The following is a 26,203-nucleotide window of genomic DNA, read 5'->3' as shown; positions in this document are numbered from 1 at the left end:
CCAGTGACATAATCTTCAATGTAACCTAAAATACTAAAAAGAAAGCTAGATTTTTAATGAGAGCTAAGAGTAGGCAAAACCTAAAAGAGAGTACAGGAGATTCAAATGAAATGATAACACAGTTCTTATCTTATATTTCTCACCATCATGTAATATTTTAAAGAACAAAGAACACACACATCTTAAAATGCAAGATATTTTGGAATCAAGTAGACTTACATTTAACTACAGTGATAGCTCTTGGAGGCTTACTGCCTATATTTCATCATACCTCTTTATATCATGTGATTTGCAAATATTATCTATGTAATCAACTTTGTTTTACATTCACCTTAATGATGTTTCAGGAGCTTTTTTTAGGATTATGGAAGTTATTTGCTTAAAAATGAACAGTCATGAGCAAAGCAAGTCAACCTAACATGCACTGAGGAGGGAACAAATGTGCCCCATGCCAGACTTACACAATTATTTGTGGGATTAGAAATCAGGGTCCCAATAAAGTCATTTAAAGGCCAGTATGCCATTTGCCAGCATACATATTGACGCAATGTCTTTGACCAGTTCACCCCTGCTACACATGCATTTTGTAAATCAGTACAGGTCAAAAGTGTCACTCAATATTTAAATCGGAAAATAATTGTTCTCCTTGCAATATTTTCTACATCAAAATATATATCTTCAAAATTGAATACTGTGGAGTAAGTTATTTTGAAATTTTGCCTCACTCTTATCTCTGTCAAAGTGACTCTATAAAAACACTTCTGTGTTACATCAATGTCCCTTAAGCGCCATTATGTTGTCCTGCTGTCTTTTATATTACAGTAATAGCTGGTATTTCCCTGAGAGGGCCTCTATCATAGTGTGACGTCTAGCTGTGTGTCAGGAGCAAATGAACCTCATGTTAGCCAAGCTGAAGCCTGTCAAACTCTCGCATTCCCACCTCCCACATTACCATAACATACAGAATAAGTCATTTATGGTGACACACACACAGCACTTTTGTCACGTAAGTAGCCCCTTACTCAGCACAGTACAGAGAGACAGAGGAGATCTGGAACTGAGCAGAAAGCATTGACAAAGTAAACCGACTATTGGTTGATGCAGTTATAGGGTCTGTGGCAGTCATGTGAGCTGCTTGATTCTTCTAATTGATAGCTGTGAAGCTTATGGAGCATCATATCTACATGCATTTGAAAACTAGCAATAACCCATCAGTGTTATAATTAATCAGTGTTATAATTAATCAGATTAATGTCCAGTTTGATTGAACTACTGGAGCAGCTGAAAATATCTCATCATAGGCAACAGTTCAAGTATCCAATTCTTGATTTCAGGTTTTTAAGTTAAAGCCATGACCACTGAAATTATTAATGTCTTTAATGTTAATGAGAGATGAAAAAAAAACAGAGGAATAGTGTCTTTGACTACTTGGGGCAGCTTCCTCCTAATTAATCCTCTTGGGAACTGGGGTGTAGTAATGTTCATAAAACATGCATGAATATACTTAAATATGGATTTATTGCATATCATGAATATCACTCCCTGAATCACTACCCACGTCCGTCACTGTTGCAGAAGCAAGAGTATATATGACCATTGATGGTTTGCTCATAATCCTCCATCTCACAAACAAATCTGAGTTTCTAAATGCCCTAAAGTGATATTTACCTCAGATCAAGATGTTCATATTTGGAGAAGGCTGTGTTTCAAGTTTTCAAGTTTCAAGTTATTTAGAGCCCAATATCACTGTTTAAAGTCTCAAAGGGCTTTATATGCCCACAACAAACAAAACAGTGTGACCAAGAGATGGGTGTCAGTATTTAAAAATAAGCAGAGCCTTCAATGGTATTAGGCAGGGGTGATGCCAGCTGTTGAAAAGATCAGGGACTAAGTCTGGGGCTAAGAAAACCGAAGCTTTTCATTTGGGTACGCGCGTCTTCCAACTCTGTGTGCACTGTGCAGTGCTTGATTACAGCCCCCCCTTTGGATGCTGCAAGTCAAATTCCACTCTGTTACACAGTCTGTTTGTTGTATTGCTATAAACACCTCCTTTTTCAGTGCAAAAATATTTGGGGCTAGAGGATTAATGACTGGACTTAACGATGCCACTGGTATGAGACACTTTGTATGCAATAGATGTTAATGTTGATTATTTGCTAATATTAATTCTTTTTCTTTCTTTTTTTTCTTTTCTTTTCTTTTCTTTTCTTTTTTTTTTTTTTTTTGCTTGTGATGGTTCTGCTTTGTACACCTTGTAGCACAGAAACCAATTAGTTTGTGACTTGTGTGTCACTTTGTTTTATACATTTGTGTGTATAAAAACAGTGTTTAATTGCAGCTTGGTTTACTTCTGCCTATAGTTGTTTCCACTGATGCACAGAGCAGAGAGCAGCCTACATGCTGGGAAGTCACAGCACTCATCCTCAACTAGGTAAACCCGGTCTCCCCACTCTCTCACTCATACCTTCTCTCTGAGGTTTGCATACATCCTTTCACTTGTGCATTTCCTCACATCTCTCCTCTCAAAGTGGTGTGCCTTTTATTACCAGCTTCTTCAGGAAGAAGGCCTGACAGTCCAGACCAAACTGCTTCTCTTCTTTTTCTCTGCTCTTGCTTGCCCTCAGATTCTATCTTTCCAAGCTCTTGCTGCTCCAGCCTCAAAAGTCCTGGCAAAGTTCACACTGCAATGATTGCCAGTTTCTTCAAAACTTGAATCATCTGCAGTGGTAGAGTAGCATTGCAGGATGAGCGAAAATTCATCCAAGTCCATAAAAGTTAAAGCCATTGGGTTTGCATACAGCTTCTGACTTCATGTATAATTCATGAGCTGCAAATTCAGAGGATTTCTTAAGTGGGACCAAATATGATAAAAAAAAATATTCTGAGCTTCTTTTTGGCCATGCAAAAGAGGCGAAAGTTACAACTAAGAATTCCAAATGTTTTAATGTGGTTGAAAAGCACATACTCCTCAAAAAAGGTTTTCATGCGTTGGTTTGAGACTAAATCAAACAGACAAGTAACTCTGAATTGGTAGACAATGAATATCAGTCTAGGGCAAGAATAGGCAATTACATCAAGAACAGTCTGAGGACTTCACAGGGATACTGTGGTGAGGTTAGAGTGTGCAAACCCCTAATTACATTTAAAAATGTAAGTTGTACAAAACACAGAACATGGTCTACAGGGCAATGAAAAAAAAAACATACTCAAATAAGTCATCCTACACCCTATTCTTAATTACCTAAGTGCATGCCTGCTGCACACTAAAAAGCCTTACAAATTGGACCATGCTTGTTTCCTCCTGTGAAGGGAAGCTCTGGTAGGTGATGTGATGCATTCTCCTTTCAAGGTTTTCATCAGTTCCGGCATGTAAAGGACAAGATGAAAATAATAAAATTAATGCAAAGTCATTCTGAGTGATCAACTTGATCCTACAGTGAGGTATTTCTGTGCTGATAAGAGAGGTCTTCACCTGAACAACTGTACTCCTCTTCATAAGGCATGAGTAGTAAATGAGCGATTTGGAGATCATAAAAGCAATATAAAACCACGAGCCATGGCTATTTCAGCTGCCAGTTTGCAGCTAAATTAAACCCCTCTGGGAGATTCGGGAGGGGACAGAATTTTCCACTACTATCAACAAAACACCAAAATTTGAAATTTCATGGAGAGATGCTGTTTCCTCCATTAGAGTTTCAAACACTTTTGGAAACATTTAAGATGATATGGTGACTTGTGGTATCGATGTGCCCTATTTACTGAGGACAAGTTCAGGTAAAATTTGACATGCTCATTAATGTGTGTATGTGTTGAGTGTGTTTATATGCTTCTGCTCTAAATGTGTGTTTATCTTGGTGGAAGACAGGAGAGGGCAGGACAGGGCTGTGATGTGTGTGTGTGTGTGTGTTTATGTGTGTACACAAATCCTCACCTATTTTTAGCACAAATGTACAAGCTCCTCACATTTTCCAACATTCAGCACCATTTCACACAGCTACTGAAATTCACCTCCTCAGTAACAGTTGACCCAATAGTTAACCTGAACTGCCGGTGGACAAATGGAATGACTGTTTTTATAAAGGCATCAAACTGTTATTATTCGATTTACACTTTCAGGTTGCCTTGTTGAGGATTTCAAGTCAGATTTCTGCACTAATGTTAAATCTTCAAGTTTGAGTTCATTTATTGTCATTATACCTTACAGTACTAACAAAAAGCAAATTCACTAGTCCCAATTAAATACAACACAAAATACAGTAAAAACACTACTGAGGGAAATTAAAAAAAAAAAAAGTAAATACATTAATAAACAATCAAAAGGAGAATATGGGTAATTTTCTCAAATAAGGATTAAACCTAGAGTAATCACTATTATATTTGATGACTGGGCTATGGATGAGGGGCATACCAGTTCACAGACATAGCTTTGGCTTTTTTTGTTTAAACATTCAGAGAGCAGGGCATAATTCCTTGGGCATTTAATCAATAATCACTTTTTACACTTACATTTCTGTATGACTCACTGAATTGGAAAATGAAACACTTAAAAAAAAAAAGTGCAGTTGACCTTCACACCTGGACTAATAATGTGTCTTCATATGAAGGCTTTGCATTAACTGTGCAGTCATGAGCGATTGAGATTGTTTAATAGATTATGTTTAGAGTCCATGACTTTTTCGATCTCTTGGCGGTGATATCACTTTAGAGAGGTTGTTCATGTTACCTTATACTGATATACTCAACCAAGAAGAGTTCCCAGAAGCCATGTGCACACAAATGATAATACTGCCATTGAATTTAGTCTTCAGTTCAATATAAAAGTGAGGTAGATTTTGCAGTATGGACTTGTATTATGTATTTCAGTGGGCATAGAGTCAGAGCAAAGGAAAAAGGGCAAATGTGTGGAGTTTCCTGAGATAAGTTAACACAGCTAATACAGCACAAAGATGGCCTTTTCCAAGTTTAAAACCATTGCGCCAAAAATAGATGTGTAAAACATGCAAAGCTGCACAAAACAAGGGAATATATATATATATATATATATATATATATATATATATATATATATATATATATATATATATATATATATATATATACACACACACATACATACATGTGTATGTGTGTGTGTGTGTGTATATATGTATATTGGTATTTGATTAACTGTTCACAGGCAGTCTAGTTTGCCAATCCCACAGTGTTGGCGTCCTTTAAAAGCATTTGATTTTACTCAGGCATAATTATGATCTATTCACAGTCCTCATGTGTAATATGAGTTTATAAATGACCCATAAACTCATAGCATCCTTAAATGTAATTGACAGAGCACTTGGAAATGATGGAGAGCATGTTTAATAGGTATAAATTCTAAAGTCAAATTTAAGGAGATCATAATCATTATCATAGCCATTAGTCATAAGATCGATTGATTTTCATGACCTGCTGGGTCATGATATGTTTTCCCTTCCTCTATCATTAGTTCTGAGAGAGAGAGAGAGAGAGGGAGAGAGAGATCATTAGACATCAACATATTAATTTATTCATTTATACACTGAAAGCTTACCGAGGCAATTCAAGAGAAGTACCCAGCTAAAGGGTAGCCTTGGCCTGTAAGAGCATTATCCACTTTCCCCACACGTATTTGTGCTGACACAAGGTAAAATTCATGAGCTGTATTTTAAGGATGCTTTAACAGATGCTCTGAAAGACTAAAACCGGAACCGTATTCATTATAATTACAGTGACATTGTGATAGTTATGGAATCCCAGAAGCGAGAAAAATCACAAATAGCATATCTGATATGTCAAAAATACAACTGATAATAAATAAATAAACTTGAAAAAGCGACTGAAGAAGATTATGTAAATTCTCAGATCATAGGCACTAGGTCAGCAGCAGATTGCACGTCTTTTTCGCAGACTGCTGAATTTACAGACAGCTGCAAACAATAGGCTAGGCTTTAAATCAAGAAGAATCCAAGTTTTGTAATAACATACACACACGCATACACACACATGACAGAGAGGGTAAATCCGAGATTTTCTATCCTGGAGGGATGACACGGATGCTTTTACTTATTTTCGCCCTTTAATTTCTTGGTCGAGGCAGCGCGAGGGTTTGGTTTGGAGGAGGGGTGGGCTGTGAGTAGGCTAGAGTCACTCCGCACTCGCATTGATAGAGACGTAATCTGTCTATCAAGCGACTTTTACGATTTCTTTTTTTTGTTTTGTTTTGTTTTGGTTAGAGGGAGCACACAAACAGCGCTGCAAATGTTGACATTTCTTTTTTCAAGGACTGAGTTACCACAACCATTTCATCCATTTAAAGGATGTCAGATGTACGTAGAAATGAAAAATCAGGACATAAAGGACACGTGTATTAAAAAGGTAGGGTTGTCCTGCTCTTATCAACAACTGTGCGGCGATTAGTCGAAAAAAAAAACGGGAGTGGGGTAGGGGGAGTAGAAGTCTGTGTGGGGCAATGAAAACTGTCGGTTTAAGGTCAAAAACATTGACGAATGTCAAAGTGCTGGACGAGCCAATCGAACTCTATGAGAAAAACATTTAAGTATAGTTACTTTACTAAATAAATGTCAGAAAAAAATCTTGACATGATAATTGCCTCATTTCTGTAATAAGACTGCATTTGATGTGATTATATTTTTGAAAGATAAGGTAACAGCTCTCAAAAGTGGAGTAGTTTGACCGTGTGTTAGTTTGACAAAAGCATGCCAGTCGCGTTGGTCTTTTGCAAAACTGGCTACCTAAACACATCAACTATACTAAGTCCCTGCATGTCAGCTTCAGTGTTTTGACACATACCGCACTCTTTATTTCAGTATTCCATCCCATCCACTACCCTCCAACACACACACACACTCTAAACACTCATTCTTTCAGTGACACAGGCTGCCACCAAATGAATAAAATATCAAATCAAAGTAATTATCCAAGTATCAGAAAGTAACGTAGTTGGTCTTTATACACCTTAATAAATGTGTGATTTTAAAAACACACAGCTCTCTGTCCTCTGTATGCACCTTATGCTTTATCAGTTGCACACACATACACACACACACACACACTTTTAAAATTTGGTATTCACCCAACTTTGATGACCTTTCCCACTTTTTTCCCGCATTTTTCAATGTTTCAATATTCATTTCATGTTTTTTGACATGTTATTGTCTCCATACAGAACTTCAGGTTAAAGGGTAACATAGAAGTATACACCCAGCCATCCAACCTAAAAGATGATTCCCCTAAAAGGTAATGTCATGAAACCACTGAGAAACTCTCAGGAGTCCCTAGGTGCAGGACACATTTATTTTTTTGAGCCAGAAGGAGCTTTGTTGGTCCTCTTTCTCACCAGCTTAACTCTGCTCATCTCCTTCTGAAATAGCACTGTCAGAATCACAACCAGGATCACAAAGAAACTTCATCTCCTAGCAAACTACCTAATATACTCCTTTGCTGTCCCTCCCCTTACTGGTAGCCATATTGGTGATGCCCCTCAGTGTCTTGTACATCACCACAAAGAAGTGGATGCTGGGAAATGTAGTCTGTGGTGTTTGGTTTAGTATTGACATGACCTACTGCTCTTGCTCCACTCTTCACCTGTGCACCATCGCTCTACACGTGCATTGTTCCATCACTTGCCCTTGAATGCACTTGCAAGAGGACCCCTGTCTGGCTGTTGCCATGGTAACCACTGCTCTTTCTTATTCTAATTCACAGTGCCCCGACTGTCCTGGAGGTGCAACAACTGCACCACTCAGTGCAGAATCAAGCATGATCTATCTACTCCAGCTCTCCGGGCCTTCCAGATCCCCATGATTCTCATTCATTTCCTTTATGACAGATTTTCAGAGCTGCCAAGACCTTATACCAGACTCAGGATCTCACAAGTCTCTCTGACAGGAGCATCAGCGACCAGAATTCCTTAACCAGCATTTAGATTGGACATTACGTTTGTGTCCCCAAGCACAGATCATACCCTGAGCCTCAGCAAACTCATTATCACCAGCTATGGTGCTTTACCCATAGAGGGTGAGCTTGACCAAGAGAGGCCCCAGGTGGGCGTCAGTAGGGACAGGAAGGCTGCCCAATCTCCTGTGCTCATCCTGGGAGCTTTTGTCCTCTTCTGGCTGCCTTTTTTTGCTCAGGACCTGCTGGCTTGGCTATGTATGCTGCACCTCTCAGAAATTGGTATCAAACTTCCTTACCTGGCTTGTGCACATAAACTCCCTGATCAGTCCTCTGCTTTACACCAGTTTTTACAAGGGTTTCAAACATGCCTTAAAAAGGCTTCTCAAATGGAGAGGTTATATATAGAACTGCTTGCATGTACAACATATTTGACAGTGTTAAATGAACTCGAAATGTGTTTGTTATGGTTTATGTAAACAGTTTTAGTGTTAATATAATCCACACACACCAAACTAAAAGTAGTCATGAGAGCACTCAAAAACAGCACACTTTTCCTGAGTAATTATGGCAGTGTAGCTGTTCATGGAATATCAAATAACTCTGAAATCAAAACTGTGTGCCTCCAGGGAATTTTACACTAGAAAAGCAATGGGCAAATTTGTAGTTATCGTGGTAACGGATCAAATGTGCTTCTTATCAAGGATGGCATACAGCACAGGTTTTTCTTATACAACATTATAAATGATAAATATTATAAATCATAATAGTGACCAATTCCGATTTTTTCCAACCATGAAAAATATAAGTTGCATAACCAGCAGGACTTCTTAGTGATTCAAAAGAAAGCTACATTACATTATCAGAAAGGAAAGACAGGACAGCAAAGAATGGCAAATTTGTTTTATTTGGGTTTTATTTGGCGCAGTGTAAAAAAATCAACTGTACTGATGAGGTTAAAGAACTAAATGGAAATGAAGACAGTCTGTCTCTAAAGCCCAAAGGCTGTGCTCTCCCTCTTCCATCTGGCACAGCAGGTGTAGGGTTACCATGGCCTTATGCCAAGGACTAGTCTCCAATTTGACCAAGGACACACAATGTTGAATACCAGCAAATGGAGAGATAGAGAGATAAGATGGCAGGTAAATATGATATGTATTTCATCATAAGATTCTCAAAAGTCATTTTACTGTGCCAAAGCATTTCCAGATGTTCTTCATTTTTATACTTATTTGTTTTTCTTGATGTAACAATCTGTTATAGATTCATAATAATCCATAGGTAGTCAGCACAGAGTTTCTTTACCCCATGAATGAAGGCAGCATTTGACTGTATTTCAATGACGCCCTGTGTCTCAGCATTAATGGTAATGGCAGAAAGATGCACATTGATATTCAGCAAAACCTGACTATGTTTACTTAAGAATGAGTAGCAGGAATGGATAAAGATGCTGCACTAAATGCTGAATTTTCAGTTTTGCGGGGGCAATATCCTTTTTTTCCGTTTTCAAATAACCTCATCAGTCTGTGTGATTTTTTTGTCAAATGGTTACATTGGAGATTATTTCTCAAATGCACGGCTTAACCCTCAGTATCAGGGTGGTTACAGTTAAAAAACGTAAGTAAATGTCAGACAATTACACTAATTCTGACATGAAACTATGCATTTTTCTCATCACCACATGGTCACAATCACCTTTTTGTCTAATAACATTGAAAGTTTTGTCCCATAACTTTCAAACTACATGACCACTAATGATATTTACAACTAAATTAACTTCATATGGTCAAGGGCTTACACAACCTTAGACCTGCAGCTCTTTGATCATCAGTGGATACATTGGTTATCTGGTTACATGTCTGCGTCTTCTGAGATTATATGTACTCTCCCCATGATCGGTGTACTTTATACCTTGTAAAAACAAAGTCTGTGATGGGGGATTAATGAAATGTCAAAATAATGCACACTGACATTGGTGTCCATATGCAGCCTTTCTTTTCATTTACTTAATGGATTATCAGGTCCCCATGTGGTTAGTGAGTCACACTGAACAGTAATTGGATGGACAGGTTTCAGAAGAAGCATAAAGGGAGAGGGATTTTGGTATAAATCATCATTCTGCATTTTGCAAACTCCAGAGTCTTCACGTTTCTGAAGTGGAAGGAGGAAAATCTTACATTCAGGTAGGGTGCAGTTTGTGTTGCCGTTGGGTAGTTTCACAGTAGGAAAATTACAGAACTGGATCTGAGGAATAGATGATCTAAAGTACTGTAAAGGCTGTGCTTTAAAAAAGGTTTGTTTTTCTTGTTACAGTTATGATGACTTGCACAGTGAAATTTACTGGGACATCCGTTCTACTGCTTTTTGTGCTCATTCAGATTGGAGATTTTTACACCAACATCGACATGACTAGCTGTGGGTTGTTTTCTGATCTTGAATATTATGGATTCTTATGGTACATTACTGTTGCACTACTATTAAATGGCTACATCTGGTCATATGGTTTGAGAGACCTTAGGAAAATAAAGAATGGCAAGCAGAAAATATCTAAATTACAACTATAGTGATAATGCTGCCTCTTACATCAACAGATGGTTGTGAAGAGTGCAAACTCAAGGAGAACCACATCTTTTCGACGCCCGGCGCCCCTGTCTATCAGTGCATGGGCTGTTGCTTTTCCAGGGCATACCCCACTCCTCTGAGATCCAAGAAAACCATGTTGGTCCCAAAGAACATTACCTCGGAGGCCACATGCTGTGTTGCCAAAGAAGTCAAAAGGGTACGATCATTCTATGTTAACTGAAAACGTGAACATCAGTACTTTATGTAGGTAACAACACTTTTTTGTAATCCTTGCAGACCAAGTTTACACTTGAAGAGCATGAACAAAGTCTGACATTTTAGATACATTTTTAATTTTTAATTTAATATTGCGTAAAATACTTTACTGCCAAATGGCAACAGTGGATTTCATTTAAACCCTTAAAACAGTGACTTATGGGCTCTCTTTCTGTTTCTTTTTACAGATAATTGTTGATAACGTGCCACTTGTGAATCACACAGACTGCCATTGCAGCACCTGTTATTATCATAAGTCTTAGACTCTAATAAAAATCAAGATGTCACAGAAGATTCTCATGGCACATTTGCTCAGCTTGCTAGACTGTGTTTGTTATGTATGTGTTTCAGACGGGATGAATGCAGCATTATGTTTATAACCCAAAAAAAGCAAGTTAAAAAAATGTCAACTTTACATTTATTTGTTATATGTATATCACTAGAGACTCGTTGTTTGTATGCATCTATTCTTTGTGATGTTGTTGCTGTTATTGTATTGGTAAAAATAATATGTGGCTTGAAGTGCATTTGTTTAAGAATTGAGTGTAAAAAACTTAAAATAGTTCAGTTCCTCTTGAATTTCATCTCCTTGTCCCCCCATACCTACAAGTACAGCACATGGCTCTTTTTCAAAGCAGTTTAAAAATGATACCATCAAATTTGCTCTATTAAATGTCAGTAAAGCTGTGCAACAATGCCAAAGTTTCCCTGGTCATCAGCTTGACACAGAGTGCATACATCATTGAAGAAACATATTTCACACACAGACTTATGGAAGCCTGTCATTAATAGGAACCTTTAAGTTCAAGTATTCACAAATTCTAATCATGCTGATATCTCATTATATTTAAAAACTATAACTGAGAGATATAAAATAATATCTGATTCATATGATTGCAATTTCTTATCAACTACTTCCATAAATTGCAGTATACAGGAGCGCCTGTGATAAATATACCATAGCCATTTAAAACTATTTAACTGAAAATAAATGGGGGACTAAATAGGCTGTAGTGCCACTGACCTAATAAGATCTAATAAATAATTTAAGATTATATCTGGCAATCCATTCACCTTGCCACACAGAGATATGTATACTTGTTGAAAATATACTGGATAATGGAAAAAATTGTGCTTTTGATTTTTCATATAATAGGCATTGGTTGCAAAATATATTCATTTAGACACACTGTATTCTTTTCGAATGACTTTTTTTTATTCTCTTGTTAAACAGAAAGGAAAACAGTTAAAGAAAAGCACTATATATATTCAAAAGCAGTATGGTCTTGTGCTTTACTTGGCTCTCTTGGTGTGTGGTGGAGCCATACAACTTTGAACTGGAGGTCAGTTTGCAGCATCTTAAAGAGGTATGGGCAGAGAGAGAGAGAGAGAGAGAGAGATAGAGAGAGAGAGAGAGAGAGAGAGAGAGAGCAAGTGGAAAGTGTACTCTCAGCATTACTTGATGAAAAAGATTAAGGAAAAATCTGAACATTCTTAATACAAAAGATCATTGATCAGACGTGTGGAAAAACATTTTGAAATATTTCATATTTTTGATCTAAGAGGGCAAAAGTATGTTTGTGATCACAGGCGGAGAGCACAGAGTCATTGTGCCAAATTCAGACAAACCGCTGTATTGATGCAATAAAGGTTATATATCTAGGAAGCAGCCAGCCTGCTTTAATAATAAAAATGGTTCACTATTGTTTTATATTAATGTAATTTTCATATATGTCCAGAGTGCTGATTTCAGGCAAAATGTTTGATGGAACAATTAGCTCTGAGGTCTGCCATCAGATATTAGGTAAAACAATAACAGTACCATTTGTAGGTTGAACTGTTATCCACATTATGAGGATAGTGGAGTGTAAACCCAGTCATGCATTGAGGTTATGTGAGAGATATTAAACTGGGAAGAATATCTCTTTGAAACTTAGACATCAGGAACAGTTGAGTATTGATGAGTTGATGGTTTCCATTTTTCACTGTTACAATGTTGTCATACATCACATTTTAAATGACACCTTTTAGGTATACGCATCACACTGATAATAGATGAGAACTCAGGGGCGTATATGAAAAAGGTTTGATTATCTATCTGTTTCACCAAGATCATCCCATAAAGCGCTACCCTGAAGTAACTTACTGGGTTTGGAATATGAACCCCAAAAGTAACCACTTGACAGTTAGTAGCTTCTAACATGAGCTGTTGGTTGCTCAGATCTTTACCTAACTGGTGCATGAAAGAGATCAGATAAGTGTCATTCATTCCTGATGCCTGAATACAAACATTTTTATATACCTAAATATAGTTCTCAACTTTTTTTTTTATGAAGTATAACTCCAGTTCAGTTTCCTGGTAAGCAGTTCACGAATCAGAAGACAATCACATTTTAATTAGGCTCTTCAGAGAGTGATATAATGATACAGTGCATTTCTTTTAGAAGGTCACTACTTATTTTGTGCTTTTGCACTTTAATCCATAATAGTTCAAACTCTCTACAAAAGGAATTCAAAAGCTCCAAAACATAAAGCAGGCTACCTCATCAGTTCTTGAGTCCATACTCACCGCAAGAATAGTGATGTCCCCAAGGTAACGTCCGTGATCTCATCAATGCAGAGAGCTGCCATGATGCAATCAACTAATGTAACTTTGACCATTTGATAATCTAGTGCATCTTAATTTACTCCACTTAGTTTTTGGATAAATTACATCCTAAATGTCAGTAGGTTATTATTGAAAAACCCCGATTTGCGTCATCTTGCGTGCCGTACACGAGCACGCGCAGGTCCGTCCGTCCGAGCGCGGCCGTGATTGTTGTGAAGATGGCGGAGGAAGAGACAGAAAAGGAATACAACACAAGGGAAGAGATTGTGGCCCTCAGAAAACGATTTCAGAATTTGACCACAACACTAAAAGAAAGTTCACAATCGGCATTAGACGCCACTTCAAGTTTTTGCCACGACTTTTGCCAGGTTGGTACTCGATATTTAATTTTCCCCGCTGCTTTTGCTGATTGATGGGGTTGCATGTCTCCCATTAACGGAGCTAAAGCTAGCATTGACCGGCTGAAAAAAAAACGTAACCAGACCCTACTTTTTAAATTGATGCATATTCTGTAATAGAAAATCCAGATTGGTACATTATACAAAAGTACAGTGCATTACGCTAACTACCAAATAAGGAAGACCGCGGAAATACAGTTTTGCTCCATGCACAGCTTCTGCACCCTGCCAAGCCCCCTGAGCTTGGGGCTAGCTCGCTAGCTTTTTGTGGTACCTTGCGCTAATTGCATTGGTAATGGAGAAATGTCGCGAACCCGAATTTTGGCAGTGCAGACATATTTGAATTATTATTCATTTACCTCATGCGTTGGTTTTCGATGTTTGCACAAATATTCACAGAGGAATAAATGTGTACAATACTAGTGAACTCAGAACGAATTTTTGGATGAACACTCTAAAACGGTTAGCAAAGTTAGCGGCAGGATAGTGTCTCCGAACACCAGATATCTTGTGCAGGGCTGGTTGAACGTAATGCTGTGCTGGAGGTATGGGCAGAACCAATGCACAGTAACCTAAATGCATTATAATTAGATGCTGTGTTTGCATAATGTGAAAGAAAAATATTCACCATTTAGGCCCGTGCACATGGATTGCGTAGACACAATCTGGAGACTGCTTTTTACAAGCACTGTCCCTGACTTGTCATTTGTCCGGTTAATACGAGCTGCCGATGAAATCCTGAATTCCCAACTGCACTGATTTGCGGTGGGCTGAGAGCGTGGCACATTTTCATTTGAAATTAAAGCAGTGAGGTAGAGGCTACAGTTGACCAGTGATAGCTGGATTCCTTTTTTGGCTCGATAATTAGGGTAAAATGGGGGTGGGGAAGGACCCGAAGATGTAATGATTCAGGTTAATATAACCTTTGTTAGATTTGATTGCCCCTTCTCTCTCTGTTTCTCTTTTCAGCTGAGCAAACAGTGTTATTTGCATTCATAACGTCAATATTCTTGTTTTATTAAAGTTATCTGCCTAGCAGACAACATCCGTTGTATCCTGTTTACATTACTAAATTCAGATTTTTTTAGGACAGAACTAGGGCAGCCAATAACGGCCATAAACTAATCTTATGCAGACAGCAGAGTATAAAATAACTTGTGTTCAGTGATCGTGTGTGCTATAACTCATTTTCTTTTAATTCAGGTGCTGGTGGAGCATGGAGGCCAGTGGAAGCCTGAAGAAGATCCATTCCCTGTACTGGAGATGTACACAGTGGCCATACTTAACTATGCTGAGGCCCTCCCCTCTCTCTCTGCTGAATGTGAACATGTCTCAGTTGTACTTGAGAAGTTAGCATTGTGAGTGTTGGATGATTTTAAAGATCTCTTATTGGAAAAATAATGTCTTCAGTATGTAGATACATTTTAATTTATCACTTACCTAATGAAAAAGGTCACCCAGGATGCTGTGTAGTGATTAAATTTTAAGTATGATGAACAAAACTTGCCTTGACAGTTTTTGACTTATTTGTTGTAGGAGCTGTCTGGATCTTCTACTCTCGCTCTCAGAGCAAGTCCCAGGTGCCTTATGGGAAAAATTTCAGTCCTCTGTCAAGGTTAGTGAGTACATGGGCAACATGTACTCAAATACTCCAGATAATAATGAACAGGAAGCTTGAATTAAACTCAGTAGTGCAAACATGACTATTTATTGAGATACTTTTATCCTGGCTTAAGTAAAAATATTAATCTAAACTTCATAAATGTTGTACACGGGTGCAATGCACATGTATTTGTACTGAACTGCTGAGTTGTTAAATGTGCTGTGAACGGAACAGTTTTCCAATGGGCATGTGGTAATGCAATGAATAAAATTGCACACTACACTATCTGTAATATAATTTTCACATGGACAGTTGTGAGCAACAAAATCCAGTTTGCATACTGTTCCAGTCCCCAAATTCTGTGGTATGGACCAGACTTTGAGGTTTGTGTACTCTTGCATCCCTATTATTAAGTGTATTAAGTTAGGTATTATGTAAACCAAAAGTAGAATGTATCTGGCTAGTTGGGGTGTTTTTTTGTTTGTTTGTTTTAAAAAGTTATGTTGGGATGGAATTATTCTTTTGGGCCTTTATTGCTTCTGATATGATCTTTTTTTCATTTTAAACCAGTTCATGTCTGTTTTTGTTGCAGTTAGTCATTTATTCATTTCGGTTATTTATTTTCTGTTGCCCTCAGGCCGAGATCAGAGAGTTTTTGTCAGATAGTGTGGGCACATGCCTTATTTGTCTCTTTATCTATGTGGTTGACAAGAGAGGCAGCTGCATTTGAGTTACACCAGTTAGCAATAGCTTCTCATGGCCAAAGCCCAAAAAGGCAAGCTCCAGGTGTCTTAAAGGGCTGCCACAGCCCCTGACATCTATGTTTACCTCAATTCCAGGCTGTAAAGCAAACAGTGTGCTGATAAGCATTCTAAACTCATTATAGGCACAGCAATGTTAATTATTGGGTTAGCATTGTTAAAGAGTTGCAAGAATATATTTTGCATAAACATCATTTACAGAGCATGTATTAAAACAAATGAAACAGATGTAAAACATAGAAAAGGACAAATAGCTTGGCTTTGGTCGCCAATGAAGCCAGTGACTATTTAGTAAAAAAAAAAAAACTTTGCAGGGCTGCATGGTTGGAGAATCAGCACCTGTTGATGAAGTTACCAATGAATTTGTTATCTCTTCTTCACAGACTGCACATGGTATTCTGCAGCAGAATGGGAATTCACAGCTTCACACATTGTCAACTCTGGCTGAGGAAAGTGGTGTTTGGACCAATACCACTCTGTGCAGCATCCTGTCAGGCAACTCACCAGATACTGACAAAGGTTAAACACGCTTGTTATTTATTTTAACCTCATTTTCTCCCAGTTCCATGTACTGGCACCCATCCCTCTCATAGCATTGAATCCCTGTGTCAATCCAGCACAGTGAATACTAGTGAACATATGCTCCTCAAACATGCAAAGCCAGCCAGTGCTTCTTTTCACTCTTCCATCTCCATGGAATCTAGTGTGGTCCCCCTGGATGCACTTGCAACCGTGTAGGTGCTGCAGTGATGCAAGGAGTCGCTGGAGGACAGTGACAGGGAATGTGTTTTATCTGGCAGACCCAGAACACGGCCAGTTGTGTTCTTTGTGACACCAGGCCCATATTGTTTGGGATTCGAACTCAAACATGCTTGTATTGATTTGACTGTGCTTTGATAGAGATTTTAAAAATATTGTTTTTGCAGGATGGTATATCATGGCAGTAACATTAAGAAAAACATGACAGTGGTAAACACATATGTAGATCTTTTGAAAGGTATAAAGTGACCTGCATGATGGCTTGTTTGCACAAATAAGTTAAACTTTATACTACATTTTTCTTGTCTTTAGTTCATGAACTTTTGGCATGGGAAGGACCCGTACTGCTTGATATGCGTATAAAACACCTTCTCAAACAGAAAAGTGTCGACAAAGCAGTGGCGCTCGCAAAGGTCTGTTCAGACTATCCAGAGTTTATGGGAAAGAAGAACTTCAAACAAATCTACCTCGTTTGTTTGTCTGAGACCAAGTCACAAGAGGAGCTTATGCAAGAGGTGAGTAGAATTATGAATGGAAGCAATGTGTATGTCACTTCATTTATGTGAGGCAACCAAGTTTGTATTTAAGTGCTATGTCATAGGTTCACATCTGGGTCTTTGTATACCTGTAGACATTATGTATAGTTCATTTATTATAATATTGTTATTAATTATGGTAAATAATTCATCCTTGTCAACAATTCCTCAGTTCCTTAACAGTGACCTCTTACTGAAAATACTTTTTTTTTATCATTATATGATTATGATAGGTGATAGTATGGCTGTATTCAGATTTTATAGCATCTGTAGAATTTCTTTGCAGTGCTTTAATTATTGCTGAAATCTCAGACATCAAAGTGTTATGGGTGGGAAAACGCCTCAGTCTTGTGGTTGCTGATGGTGCCTGTACTGTTTGTCACTGAATCAAATGAGGGCTTCACTGCTCTTCATGTAATTCTTTTGAAGTGCAGAAAGTTGTGTAAAAATGGTGAAAGCAATAATATTAAACTAATATTAACTGTTCCCTTTTCTGATGGTAGAATGGCTCAAGTTTAGCTTGCAGCTCATCCTACCAATCTGAGCAATATTTGATTTTTCTAATATGATGGTGTTTTTTTTCCTTTGAGAAAACACAGTAATAGTGGAAATCAAAACTTTGTATTTAGGATAGAGAGGGCTGTTATTTGTGTCAGTTGCCCCTAACGCGCAGATATTTTTTTTTTCCATGTAAGAAATAATTTGTAACAATAGACATTCTGTCTGTTTTTGATACATTATCGGAAATAAGTGCCCAGTAGGCAAATCTATTTTTCCCTCCCTTTGCCAGATTGCGCAGGTGGACTGTAAAGATGCTCTGGATATGATTTGTAACTTGGAGTCTGATGGAGATGAGAAGGGAGCCCTCAGTCTTTGCACTGCGTTTTTCAAGCGGCAGCTTGCCCAGGGAGATGTGTATTGTGCATGGTGAGTCTCTCCCTTTTTCAATAACTTTTTAAGTTCAGTTTTGCTCTCTTGTATCGTGTTGCAGCTGTGGGGTAATGATGATTAATCCTTTTCATGCAGATCTGCCTTACTGCATGGTTTTATTCCAGCACTTATCTAACAGGATTGATAAAGCTCATCAAGGTCTTTGGGCGCATCTCAATATTAGGACCAGATATGTCAGATTAGGGTTTTAATACATCCTGTAGGAGGTTGGATGTGGAGTCAAGAGGTTTGTGCAGCACTGCTGTAGGCTGGGGAGTCAGTTTAATACAGATTAGGAATGTTTACACAGTGCCTATCAATTGAAATTCTTTTCTATTCAGGTATCTTCCCAGATTTAATGCTTGACTTAGCAGTAGCAAAGATTAGTTATGTTTGGTTCTTGATAAAACATGTCGTGACCATAGATCCGTGCTGTTATTCGATGATACAGCTTTCTTATTGGTGCTTGAGTTCATGGCGTTTTGCCAGCTTAATGTACCGTGATACAAACTGTGATGCTGTCACATGGCAAACTCATTTTTGAATTACTATTTTGACTTACATTACCTTAAAGAACCACTTTCGTTAAGGAGGTTTCACAAGTAGGTTTTTTTTTGGTACGACAATGGTTTCCAGAAACCCTTATCATAAGCTGATGGTACATCTTGTGAGAGGATCGCCCGACTATTTTATTTCCCAACTATATATATTTCCCACATATATTGCCTTATAGATGCTTACAGTAATAAAAATGTGATCTTTACAGGGAGCTCACACTGTTCTGGAGCAAGCTTTTGATTCGACTTGAATCAGTGCAGTCTTTTTTGGATCAATGCCGGCTGTTGGCACGTCTCTCTGGGAGTGTGTACCACATTCTTCTCCTCATCAAGGTTATTCAAGAAGAGGTGAGGCTTTTAGCTCTGCCCAGTATTTGTATCTACACTGATATCATAAAAACTGATTTACAACTTCTCATCTCCTTCTTCTTCTTCTTTTTTTTTTTTTTTTAAAGGTTGGAGCTGATGGCCTTCCTTTGTGCATTGAAATGTGCATTCGTGCACTGCAGATGGGAATCAGCGGCAGTGAGGACTACAATTCTACTATCTGTAAAACCATCTCTTGCTTGCTGCCAGCTGACTTGGAGGTGAAACGGGCTTGCCAACTAACAGAGTTCCTTGTTAAGCCAACTGTGGACTCATACTATGCTGTTGAGACACTGTTTAATGAACCTGACCAGAAGTTGGAGGAGGAAAGTCTCCCAATCCCAAATTCTCTACGCTGTGACCTGTTACTGGCCTTGAAGACACAGTGGCCTTTTGATCCCGAGTTCTGGGATTGGAGAACTCTAAAGCGTCAATGCCTTTCATTGATGGGCGAGGAGGCATCAATTGTACTGTCCATTGACAAACTCAATGATAGTGAGGACGTTGAAGATGATGAGAAAGGTTTAAAAGAGTTGGATTTTATTTTGAACCCCACCAATGAACTTGATGACTCTGAAGCTGAGAAACAGAAAAAAAGGGAAATGAAGAAATTGAGAGAGAAAGGGTTTGTTTCTGCTAGATTTCGCAACTGGCAAGCCTACATGCAGTATTGTGTGTTGTGTGATAAGGAGTTTCTTGGTCATAGAATTGTAAAACATGCATTGAAACATGTCCAAGATGGGATCTTTCGTTGCCCGATATGTGCTAAAACTTTTGAGGCAAAAACGATTCTTGAGCCACATGTAGCGTCACATGTAAAACAGTCTTGTAAAGAACGACTAGCTGCAATGAAAGCAAGTAAGAAGACACAGAATCCCTCAAAACCTTCAGTAACAGAGTGTAAGAGCAATGCAGTCCAACAGCAACAGAACACAACCATCGTAAAAGAGAACTCTAAAACAAAATCCTGCCCAAACAACGTAAGTCCTTCAGACTCAAATTTCAGCTCTGCTACAACTGTTACGCCGTCTCCCCCAAAACGTGTGCATACTACACGACAGGAAGAAAAAACTGAGGACTGTTCCTGTCCGGTTACAAGCTGTCAAAAGGTTTTCAAGTACTTCAGAAATTTAGTCGCCCATGTGAAAGCTCATAAAAACGATGAGGAGGCGAAACGTTTCCTCGAGATACAGTGCCAAAAGGTAGTTTGTCAGTATTGTCGCAGACAGTTTGTCAATGTCACTCACCTTAACGACCATTTGCAGATGCACTGTGGCACCAAGCCGTACTGTTGCATCCAGCTGGGTTGCAAAGCCAGCTTCCATTCTCATGCTGAGCTCCTCATGCACAGGAAAGTGCATACAGAGTTTCAGGCACAATGCATGTTCCCGAATTGTGGGAAAGTATTTAGTGAGGCTTACCAGTTGTACGATCATGAAGCACAGCACTACATTATGTTCACTTGCAAAAACCCAAATTGTGGTAAAATATTTTACTCCCAGTCTCAACTGAATCTACATCAGAGTGAACATGTGAAAAATGAAGTAGCAGGCACGTTCCAGAGTCAAACAGAACTACCACTACAGGGCTCCCTGGTTCATGAATATTCATCCAACCAAATATATGATGTTCCTAGAGAAAGCAGCCCACTGAAAATTAAACACTCAGTTGAGAGCATGCTGAACTCTGGTCAAGATTCTACAGTGGAGCTTAATCAAGTTGAATCAGGCACTACTAAACAACCAGTTGCAGATCACCAATCTCAGACTGGTGAAGTTTCTGTTACTGAGCCTAAACAGGGATCTGAGACCTCCAGATTAACTTCGTCATGCCTGAACAGGGTGAAGAATTCTACAGAGTACTCAATTATACCATGTTATGTGAAAGTTGAGCCAATTCCTATAAATTGTCATGATCCCATTTTTTTAAATGCTGCACGGAGCTCTGACTCTTTAGTTCAGACACTTATACAAGATAAGAAGTTGTATTCCTGCATGTGGAATAACTCCGCGGAGAAAACAAACAAAAATGAGCCTGCAAATCATGTAGGGAAAACTGATGGAGATGAAGCCCCACAAACGGTTGATTCATCAACCAGCGATGGCACTGTGATGTCAAAAACGTCCTTTCAGCACTCCATGCAAAGCAGTACAACTAACATTAATAATAACGCTCACGTCTGTCCATTTGAGAAATGCACACGTCAGTACAGTACCTCAAAAAGTCTGTCAAGGCATGTTAAAAATGTGCATTCAGAAGCTTATGAAGGATGGAAATTGTCAAAGAAGTACAAACGGATTGCTGAGATTGCTGCACGGAAAGTTTCCGCCGTTCAGAAAACTTCCGGTTTTCAGACTCCAAATAAAGGGAAGAACACATCTGGTGATGGACCGCCTCAGCAGGACACAGGCATTAGGCCTTTGGAATATCAGGTGGACTCAACCGTGTCAGGTTCACTTGCGAATTCTGTTCCCGCCAGCTTTCAGCCCTTCGGTGACAAATTTTGCCCACCATTTGAAAGCCCACATAATGCGACAACATCAAATCATTGTGGACTAATGCGAGCAGAAATGCCTTCACCGTGGGCCTCGTCTGCTCTTAATAACTGCAATTCAGATTTTGCTCAAGAGAATCACTATCCCTTGATGACCTTAACTGACCACATGCAGACCTATCAACCATACCACTCTGAAAACTCCACCAGTTTCCAAAGAGACATGGAGTATACGCAAATCTCTGCTGATGATGACCGGATTTTACCCACAATGAACTCTGATTCCAGCGTGATGAATGAGGCATCTAAATATGTCTCTAGTTCCCTGAGGGTACTGCATGCACTCAATGTAGATCAGCCCTATCAGATACCACATGCAGAAACAACTGAAGGTACTGTTTATACCCAAATTAGGGAAAATACAAGTATGATCTCTCACAACAGCAGTTTGCTGCCTTCTGGAACTGTGTCAGAGCAAGGGCTTAATCCATATCTTCCAACTCTGTCAGCAGAGGCAAATCCTATTGCAGTACAAGAACTTAGCTTAACAAACAAAGCAGTGACTACTGAGCATACCAACTCGGTGCTCTCGTCAGATGTAAAGAACATCACCCACCTTGCATCACTCACCTGTAAGGAGGAACCAGAAAGTGATGCTGGAGAGATGCCTAATTCAGATGGTCACAGAGATTTTACATATAAAGAGGCTTCACAGTCAGAAACACAGACTGTGCCTCTTGAAGATAAGAAGAGTACAAGTTCTGATGAAACAAAGAAAGCAAAAAAAATCAGGTCATCCAAGAGGACAAAATGGCCGGCCATAATAAAGGATGGGAAAGTCATCTGTTGCAGGTGTTACAGGGAATTTTCAAGTACAAAATCCCTTGGAGGTCACCTATCAAAGCGTTCACAGTGCAAACCAATTGATGAAGTTGACCTTACTGCCGACTTACCGGTATCATTTCTTGACTTTCTCAATGCGCCAGATGTTACAGATGTGCTTCCCCAGGCTGTCTCGAGAAATAAAAGGCTCAGCCAAAGTTCTGATTCAGCCACATATCAGCAATCAGAATCCAAGCTGTTTCACAATGACAGTTTTAACGAGTTGTATAGCCCTAATTTCGACGTGGAAAATTGTAATCTCCCTTCTTCCGACCTGTCTAAGACAACACTCCATGAATCTGAAAAGAAGGATGGATGTTCTTCAGCTAATAATCCTTTAAGACCCAGCCTGAGTAGCTCTTCTGCTCACCACCCAAATGGAATAGATAAGGACTCAAAAATGATGCCAAAAAGCAAAAACCCCCAGACTGATACACAGACAGGAGACAATGAAACCGCTTCTGTGACCCCTGGGGAGGATGGAATAATTTTAGAGATTCAGAAGGCCCTCCAGCGTCTGGACTTGGTTGATGCATCACCTCAGGAGATGCCAGATAAGAATGCCGCCCTTGCTACTTTCACCTCTGATGCTGAGCGGTCACATGATCAGTGTCGTGATACTAAAGTTGATGGAGAAAGTCAAAAGCAACAAAATGTCTCAAAACCATTCAGGTGTGATGCAGAAGGTTGTCTCTATGGAGCAATGACAAAAGAAGCTCTGTTCAAACACCTATATCGGGTTCATAATTACAATGATGACATGATAAATGAACTGAAGAAGAATCCTGATCGATTTACTCCGTATCGTTGTCATCTTTGTTTGAAAACATTTACGAGAACAACAGGCCTCAGAATTCATTACAAAAATGTCCACCGCATGTCGAAAGAGGAGTTGGACAAGTTGAAAATAGGTTGGAATTGTAAGAAGGTGGAGAAGTCTTCAACTGAGGCAGAACAAGCAAATAACAGTTCCAACCATCCGATCACATCTTTGCCATGTCCATCGTCAAATTTGGAGATGAATGCAGTACCAAATGATGTTTCAGCAGGGGGAGATGTTTGTGACCGACAAACCGCCCTCAGAGAAACAGAAGTGGATGTCAGTCTGGCTGCAAATGATGCTCCTACACAATCTCTGAGTTCAAATTTAGATGTTTCTTCTCCAGTGAAGATCACAACAGGTCAGGAAAACCCATCAGTACTGAGCACTTGCAATTCTGATCATGACCCAGATACACAGAATGCATCTGGTGATGTTCCAGAACAGGTAGTGGAAAGCCCCTGTCCCTCAGGAACTATAGGCACTGGCTGTGACAAAATCTCTCCAGAAAAAAAGGACAGGCCAAAAAAGATCAATATGAAAGTGGAGTCTGATGTCCAGAAGAGAGAAAAGACTCAGAAAAAAAGTAGTCTGAAAGCAGACTCCATTGATACAAACGATGCCGTCAGTCCATACAGGCCATATCGATGTGTACATGAAGGGTGTGTGGCTGCTTTTTCAATTCAACAGAATCTTATCCTCCATTATAGGGCTATGCATCAGTCAGACAGAGATGATGAAATTGGTGTTGGAAATGATCAATCTGACGGAGCAACCCAGGAATTCAAATGTCAGGTCAAAGACTGTTCAAAGGTGCTCTCTAAAGTTCCCAGCTTGTTGAAGCATTATTTAATACTTCACAGATGCACATTGGAGAAGGCAAGTGCTCTGGTGTCTGGAATTGAATTAGGCACGTTCCAGTGTGATCAGTCCAAATGTTCAGCAACTTTCACTTCTCACTTGAAATACATTGACCACATTAAAAATGATCACAAGGCAATAAGAATTTCAGAGGATGGTGACTTTGAAACTGTGGACGTTACGTTTCAGTGTGAATGGGAGGGCTGTGACCGGATCTACACTACTAAATCAAATCTTCTGCGACACCTCATGAAAAAGCATCATGCAACGTTTGAAACTGTTCCAGAGAAACAGAAAAATGGTGAGGAGAGTGAACCCCTGATGATGAAATTGAAGCCAACAGGTGTGAATCCGAACAATGGTAAGGAAAATATAGCGAATAGCAAATTCAAAATGAAGAAAAAAAACCCAAAGAAAAAAGAAGTCAAAGCACGAAACCACTGGACTAGCTTTGGGAAGCCCTCATTAAAGTCCATAGACGAGGCAACTGCAATGTGCACTAAGAAATTTTCATTACAGTACCCTTGTATGATTAAGGGCTGCGAGTCTGTTTTGAACGCAGAGAGAAATATATTCAAACATTACACTACTCATGGTCTCACTGAGCGCTACATTGAGGACCAGAGAAGTCAGTTCATATTTTGCAAGAAGAACTCGCGGTCAAGAAACAAAGATGATGGCACATTGGACGCTGGCTCAACAGAGACCTCTGAGAGGGAAGAGACTGATTCTGAGGGATGTGATAACAGCACTACATCAGTCATGGACCAGGGAAACAATAACGTCAGTACCTCTGAAGCTAAGGAGTCGGCTGATGAAGTCTCTGAATCCGCGGCCTCAGCGGCGGTCAAACGAAAGAGGGGTCGTCCCCGGAAATCAGAGCAAAAGACAAGTGAAAGAAAAGAAGATCCTGAAAGGAAATTAAGTCGGAGGAACTGCACTTCTGAGGGTGATAACGTTAACGTTACAGAAGTTTCAGAATCCACTACAGCTAACACTACGGTCCATGTGGAGAAACAAGCTGAGAGTGGTGAGGAACTTAAAATATTAAACCCCATGGGATTTGAAAAATCATTCCTTAAATTAATAGAGGAATCTTCCCCATCCATTAACACCTCTAAAAGAAAAACAAGCGAAATCGATTGGGCTGAAATGCCGACAAAACGACAGAGAACACTTCAGCAGCAAACAGCCAATATTATGAACAAAAGATCTGATGAGTTCAGAAAGTTGAGACAGGGCCAAAATGTTGTTCATTTTAGAAATCCTCTAAAGCTGGAGTCAGTGAAAAATGTGAAGATAGTGATGGACAAAACCTTCTCCAATGGTGCTGATCTATTGTTAAAACAACTTCAGGACATGCGGCCCATGGTCATTCTCAAAAAGTGGCTGTACAGTTGATGGTTAGTTCAGAGACTGACTGTCTCTACTTTCAAACCATGTACTCAGGTCAAGAATTGGAACATGCTGCAGACAGTACATAAAAACAACACGTTATATCTGATTTCCAAACATGATTAAACTTAAAGTTATTAGTGTGGGAGGGGGGATCGTAGTCCTTTATTGAAAATGGTGGTTTTAAAATGTTTATGTAGATCTGCAAAATTGTCCAAGAATATGGTTATATGATATGTAGGCAAAAATAGACAAACAACAACAAAAAAAAAAAACATTTGTATTTATAAAGCTTCTCTTTTAAATAAATTGCTTTTGCTAATCGTAATATTTTACACACATAAAAAGGTTTTGATATCCCCATGGGATTTATTTCATTTTTTAAGTATGTATTTATTTTTACATCACAGTAGTGTCTGTTAATGTACGTCTTCCACAGAATACCCAATAAAATTAAAGTGATTGC

The 26,203-nt window shown here is 39.0% G+C and overlaps 2 protein-coding genes and 1 pseudogene across 2 annotated transcripts; all 3 read left to right on the top strand.

The window, feature by feature from the left end:
- Positions 1-6,351: 6,351 nt before the first annotated feature.
- On the top strand, positions 6,352-8,337 carry LOC115825557 (5-hydroxytryptamine receptor 1E-like; annotated as a pseudogene).
- A 1,910-nt stretch (positions 8,338-10,247) lies between these two features.
- On the top strand, positions 10,248-11,030 carry cga (glycoprotein hormones, alpha polypeptide). The gene is made up of 3 exons (XM_030770155.1): positions 10,248-10,344; positions 10,521-10,708; positions 10,956-11,030. Exons 1-3 carry the CDS (start codon positions 10,248-10,250, stop codon positions 11,028-11,030), a joined length of 360 nt encoding a protein of 119 aa, XP_030626015.1.
- A 2,563-nt stretch (positions 11,031-13,593) lies between these two features.
- znf292a (zinc finger protein 292a) lies at positions 13,594-25,743 on the top strand. The gene is made up of 10 exons (XM_030783484.1): positions 13,594-13,743; positions 14,977-15,131; positions 15,310-15,388; positions 16,521-16,656; positions 17,209-17,411; positions 18,223-18,359; positions 19,129-19,267; positions 19,375-21,366; positions 21,418-23,032; positions 23,090-25,743. Exons 1-10 carry the CDS (start codon positions 13,594-13,596, stop codon positions 25,741-25,743), a joined length of 7,260 nt encoding a protein of 2,419 aa, XP_030639344.1.
- The last annotated feature ends 460 nt before the right edge of the window (positions 25,744-26,203 follow it).

Source organism: Chanos chanos, chromosome 1, assembly GCF_902362185.1.
Source record: "Chanos chanos chromosome 1, fChaCha1.1, whole genome shotgun sequence".
Lineage (NCBI taxonomy): Eukaryota > Metazoa > Chordata > Actinopteri > Gonorynchiformes > Chanidae > Chanos > Chanos chanos.
The sequence above is the reverse complement of the archived record's forward strand: the minus strand, read 5'-3'. Positions and strand labels throughout refer to the sequence as shown.